This window comes from Triticum aestivum, chromosome 7B, assembly GCF_018294505.1.
Source record: "Triticum aestivum cultivar Chinese Spring chromosome 7B, IWGSC CS RefSeq v2.1, whole genome shotgun sequence".
NCBI classification, from domain to species: Eukaryota; Viridiplantae; Streptophyta; class Magnoliopsida; order Poales; family Poaceae; genus Triticum; species Triticum aestivum.
The window spans coordinates 744,232,487-744,238,486 of NC_057813.1; the positions used below are offsets into that span (position 1 = coordinate 744,232,487).

Genomic DNA, 6,000 nt, shown 5'->3' on the forward strand with positions numbered 1-6,000 from the left:
ATCCCCAACAAGCATGTAGTATTTTCCATGCCCTTTAGAGCATCTACAGCCCGGTGCCGAAAACCGTCTCAAACACCTGGGCGGACGTCCCAGTCACTGATCGCTCACGAAAATGCAACCCAGACGAGCGCCTGAATCGGGCCTCAAACACTTGGGCTGACCGGGGTCCCTCATATCCATCCCAAATATGGGGCGGATACGGGTGTGCCCGGACACGTCCACCACGTCGACCCCAGCCGTCGCTGGCCCACCCGACCCCACAGATATTTTCCCCCTTCTGCATCGGACCAAACCCTAGCCACTTCACTCCACTCCACTCCCCTCCGCCCACCCAAGCTCCCGTCTGGCAATCTGCAGCCTTATCTGGCATTGGGGGGAAGCGAGAGAAGAGTGGGACCGAGGGATGTTAATGGGTAGGGTATGGGCGGGTACAACATCCTTCTGCCGAAACCCATACCCATAGAAGCTTTCTATGCCCACCCATTTCAATACCCATGCCCATGCCCATCCGGTATCCTATACCAAATGGGTATCCAGTGGGTATAATATATAGCATTTAAATTTTTAAAAAGTAGAGAAATGAGTTTAAAATTCAAGTGATCATGGGCGAGTAATATAGCACTGACATCGGCTGCCACGGTGGGTGGCCTCTTGGAGGCATCAAGGGAGTATGAGCGGCGGTTGGTGGAAGCCTGGTACAGTGGGAGGTGGTGGTGGGAATGGGCGATCACTGGTTCGAGAGTTGAACAGGAGTTTGATAGCCAAGAGTCAAGATTTCATCTTTTCAACGGAACATATGAGGAGTGGCGAGTGATTATGGGCCTTTGAGCTATGCCCGATTTAAGGAATCGAGACTAGGGTGGGCCGTAGGAGTTGGATGATGACCCCACATCTCATATGAGTTATTTTCATTTATTAACTTTCTCGGGGTATTGATTGGGTTGTCCATGGGCGCAATATCCTACCCATATATTTTGTGGGTATGGATACCCATTATACATGGGTATAAAATCTATCAATGTCTTGCCCATACCATTGTTTTCAGGTAGGGTACCCGTGGGTACCCATACCTATGGGCAAAACTGCCATCCCTATCAACCGTGCATGTGCCGGATTCCCGCAAAGCTCCCCCACATTTGTCTCTTGAAGACTGTAATTCATACATCCGGACTGCTAAATAGATTTATCTAGGTTTTCGTTAGATGACAAAAGGGATCCAGACGTATTTCAACATTTCAGGGGCTGGCGTTGGAGATGCCCTAAGACACCTTAATGAGCAGGGGGGGTCAATTCCTGGTTCCGTCCCTTGTGGGAGGAGAACAACGAGGCCCGCGAGGCTGCCAAGGATAGTGGCGTCGAAGATCTTGCTGCTCCGCTTCCAGAGGCTGGAAGCCGATGTGACGGTCTCGGGCGGCAAGGCAGGCGTGACTACTATGCCTAGCGTCATGCACGGGTGGCTCCTCATTGTACATTGAGCCTGTCATTAGTAACATTATAATACCAATGAGAGAGCGTGCTGGTGTATTGCACCCATTACTACTAGTACTAGTGACATGCACGTATTGATGATCACGGAAGCACTTTAAACGTTCTCTTAAAAAGTAGGACACGTATAATTAGAAGTAGGAAACTATATAAGGTGAAAATTGATCATGCCATCAATTCTTTTAAGCAAAAAAGTGTAGTGAGATATTTTATTTTTATGAAACGGAAAACGTAATGAGATATAGAGCATGTTATATTACATGCCCAAATATAACGCATATTAAGGTAAAATTGAAGCCTATATATATCCTCGAAATAGGCTTTCGTCCCCCTATATTAATATAGCAACAAGCCTACATATATGATGTCAATATTTTCATAAAACCATAATAACCAAATTTCTTTGGATCATAAATACTTGGGAAACTAATAAGACCTAAATAAACATGCAATTTACTCATAACACTTAAATCTATGTAGTCGTAGTTAACCGAGCAGAGACAAGAACAAAACGGGCCAGTCCACGTTCACAGGCATGGCTTCCAAACCTATGCCGCCGGGGAATTTTTCCACTTCCGTTCTTAAGTTTGCGATATCAACCCTTCGCACACACCATGAATTGTCTACAATGAGAAAAGTTCCACCCTTCTCTTCAGGCCACATGCGTGCACAAGGGCGAATCCCAACATTGAACTTGATGCCCTTGGTGTAGAGCCAGACTCCACTTTCCCGTGTCCACATCTCTATGATGTCAAGTTCTTTGCGCTGGCGAAACATGGCGAGAGACCCATCCGCAGAGACGCCGAGAATCGGCAGCATCTTGCCATTATAGCCATATCTGTGCACAGGGCCCGAGATCTCTGTCAAGGAGACGAGATAGGTCTCGGCGCTCACGTCTAAGGAGTAATATTTTGGTGAGGCTCCGGCTTCCGATAAGTACCAGGCGAGCCAGTGCACCACGCCACGACACACGACGGGGTTGTCATGTTTCTGTTGTAGCATCGAAAAGCCGCCCCTGCTGATCCCCGACATCTTGTCGAAACACTTTGTGGGTGAACCCCAGGTAAGCTCTGCGGACGAGAAGGTGTAGAGGTTGCACTCCTCGCTGTGGTCGCCCTTGTGGCCGCTGACGACAAGGGTTAGCAGCTTAAAAACCGCCGAGTAGTATCCCAGACCCAGAGACGACGGACGTTTCGCTTCCAAGGAGGAGGATGGATAGTCTTGAGCGGCTAAAATTGTGCAGCTGATGGAGGAAGCTTCACACCTGAGCCGCAGCTCGGGAAGCACGTTGCAGGTGCCGGCGGGTAGGTCGCAGACGGCCATGTGGACCGCATTGCCGCGGACACCGCGGAAGAGGCGCACGACGACTAGGCCATGACGCGCGGCAAGCGGCTGGGCACCGTCCAATAGGCCATCCGGCTCGCATGATAGGAAGTCGGTGAGGAGGCGGGGGCGGGCACCGAGCATCGATTCCAACGGCGGGACAAAGAGCGGCGGGTAGGGGGAGTCGATGTCCTCCTCGTCGCGTCGCTGCTGAATCAAGAAGCCGAGGTGGGAGGACGGGCGTCCACCGTTCTCCGTCCAGCAACGTTTGAGGAAGGCGCGGTCGGCGATGAACGCGCGCCACTGCTTGCTCGCCGCGGCGCAGCGGAACAGGGCGGCGGAGTCGGTGGAGACGCGGAGGAGTATGTCGAGGATGATGTCGTAGGGGAGCGTGGCCGCCGCTGTATCTTCCATGATCGGTTTGATTTTTTTTTTAGGCTCCATGATCGGTTTGTTGTGCGAGAGGCCGAGGCTGTAACTCAGCTGCATACACGTACGGCCCAAAGCCGTAGAAAGTCGGCACAAGGAAGCCCATCACGACGTTCGGAAACGGAACTCGTTTCCCTTCATGACAATAAGAAAAAGAAAAAAAAGAAACGGAACTTGTTCAGCATCTCCATCTCGCCGAGAATAAAATGAAATCCACCGAGTCGCATGCCCTCCTCTCGCTCGCTCGCTCGCTCCTTCAACGCCGCGGATGGAGCTTTAAAAGAATTGATTTTTGAAATAAAATAAACGGCCGTTTTCGTATAGCACACAACTTGCACGCGCGCGAAAAACAAGTCCAACCAACCGCCCTTGACATGTTTCGTTTTGTGCGTGCAAAAAAAGAAAAGAAAAAAAAAGGCTCCAATTTCTTTTCTTCAACACAACAAGAGGGCTTAAGTTTCTTTCTTCAGCAAACCCTCTCGACGCACCCCCACTGTCGGGTCTACATAAACAACCCACTTCCCGACCCAGACATTCACTTCTCCTTCTTCTACTTCATGTTAGACTGCCCGCGCGCGAGCTATCCACGTCCAACCTAGTCAGTCACAGACGCCACCTGCCGTCCACGCCACCTGCCACTAGTCGGCGAAGACGTAGGTGGCCCCATGTTTTTTCTTATTTGCCGCTAGGTCTATTTCGACAAATCCCGGTCGTGTGTATTCGAGACTGAAATATATAGTCCTGTCTCTGCACCACACGAGCAGACCAACCATAGCGACTTAGGGTCCGTGACATAGACAGATAGACGCCCCCTACGCTTGCCGCGATACATGGAGAGGCATTCCTCGCCTTTTCCCATGGCAACGCACGGATATTTTGCGAATACAATTAATCAAGAAACCTACTACCAATGATTGATATATTGATGAACATCCCTAAAAAGATCTTTGACGAATTGGTGTGTGTGAAACAAAAGATCTGAGTGATTCTATTTATTAGGGACGGAAGGCACCGAGGAGCGAGCCGTCGGATCTGGGTGATCGTCTGGGATTGGGTCGCCGTCGGATCTGGGCGAGCGTCTGGGATCGGGTCGCCGTCGGATCTGGGCGAGCGTCTGGGATCGGGTCGAGGGGAGGTTGTTTCGTGGGATGGGGAGGCGATCCGCGGGAATAGAAGGCTGACAAATTAACATCCAGATTGATCCGACCTCTTCCACAACCAACATCACTGTTCTCCTCATTTACAGCCGTCAGATTTGGACGTATGGCCAGATCAGTTATAGGAGGGAGCTCAATTCGTGGGATGAAAAGACAATCTAATCCAACAGAGAGAGTTGAAAAAGGGAACCAACCAAAAAAAAGAGAGAGAGACAGAGAGAAAATAAAGGCGTCGTGTCGCCTCCTTCCCCGCGATTGGATTCACATTCACTGCTCCTCCTTCCACGCGCGCGCACCTCGTCTCCCCGTCGCCGCCGCCGCCCTCAATACCATGGCGTTCATATGTGCTTCCCGATCTGGAGAGAAGACGAGTCGTGCCCAACCAAACCCAACCCGCAGATGCAACCGCATCTCGTTCCCCTCTCCCTCCGACACGGCCGCGCCCAACGGCGGCCTCCCCCCGCCGCTGCCCTCACCCTCTCCCTACATCCAGCAGTCCCCGCGATTGGATTCACATTCACTGCTCCTCCTTCCCTGCGCGCGCACCTCGTCTCCCCCGCCGCCGCCACCGACGCCGCCCTCAATACCATGGCGTTCCCGGGCGCATTCGTACGTGCTTCCCGATCTGGAGAGAAGACGAGTCGTGCCCAACCAAACCCAACCCGCAGATGCAGCCGCATCTCGTTCCCCTCTCCCTCCGACACGGCCGCGCCCACCGGCAGCCTCTCCCCGCCGCTGCCCTTGCCCTCTCCCTACCCAGGCCCCACATCCAGCAGACGCGGCCATGGCGTTCCCGGCAGCCGCGGTGTCTCGCCGTGGATGGGAAGGAGATCGGAATCCTCCATGGCCGGACGCGCTGATGGGGATCTTGCGGATGCCGGGAAGAACCGCCGCTGCCATCCATCCATGGCCGACACACAGCTCCTCAAGGTCTCGCCCTCCTCTCTGTCCTTTCGATTTGCTTGCCCTGATGCGGTTTCGATCCGTGATTCTCTGCCCTGCTCTGCTCCACTCTTCTTGCAGGAGTTTCAGATTTGCATTGTTTGTTTTTATCACCTAAAAAAGTCAGCTCTGATATGATACGAACAACATGTTTCCGTTTTGTAGGCTTCCAGTGGTGTTATTAGCCCTCAGCAAGTGCTAGCTACTAAATTAGCTTTGACTTTGTGTATCGGTGATTCCTACTAGGTAGGGTTCCTGTACGTGCACAAATTCAGTAAAAAAATGTTCTTGAGACATGCCTATTTATATTTGATACAAGATGCCTCTGCTCAACAATTTTCAAGTGAGATTCGCACTGAATCTTTTGTGTTTTATCTATCATTTAGTCCAGCTAGCAGCCAAGAAATGTTACTTTGATATGTAATAATCTTGTGATTCTTTGTGCGCTGCCGGTTATGTTTGACGGGCCGGCATAGCTGCACGAGTTCTTGTCTATCATTTACACCTGCAGATTGTGATGCTTTCTGCTCGCGATTGTTTCGCCATGTCCACTGCAGACATATGTCGGTCATGCTATGTTGAATGTGATATGAAATTGACATAGCCACTTGTTGTGAGATTGATCCTGACCGCTTTCTCTTTGAACAATAAGGTCCATCCCGTT

General features: G+C 51.4%; 1 protein-coding gene across 3 annotated transcripts in view; it reads left to right on the top strand.

The window, feature by feature from the left end:
- The first annotated feature begins 4,594 nt into the window (after positions 1-4,594).
- The window catches only part of LOC123156479 (uncharacterized), a 5,450-nt gene continuing 4,044 nt past the window's right edge, over positions 4,595-6,000 (top strand). For 2 of the 3 annotated variants that reach the window (XM_044574607.1, XM_044574608.1), the window contains exon 1: positions 4,595-5,324. In XM_044574607.1, the coding sequence (XP_044430542.1) occupies positions 4,737-5,324 (588 nt within the window). In that variant the 5' untranslated portion in view covers positions 4,595-4,736. The remainder of the gene's footprint in view (positions 5,325-6,000) is intronic. The other variant, XM_044574606.1, reaches the window with a different exon arrangement.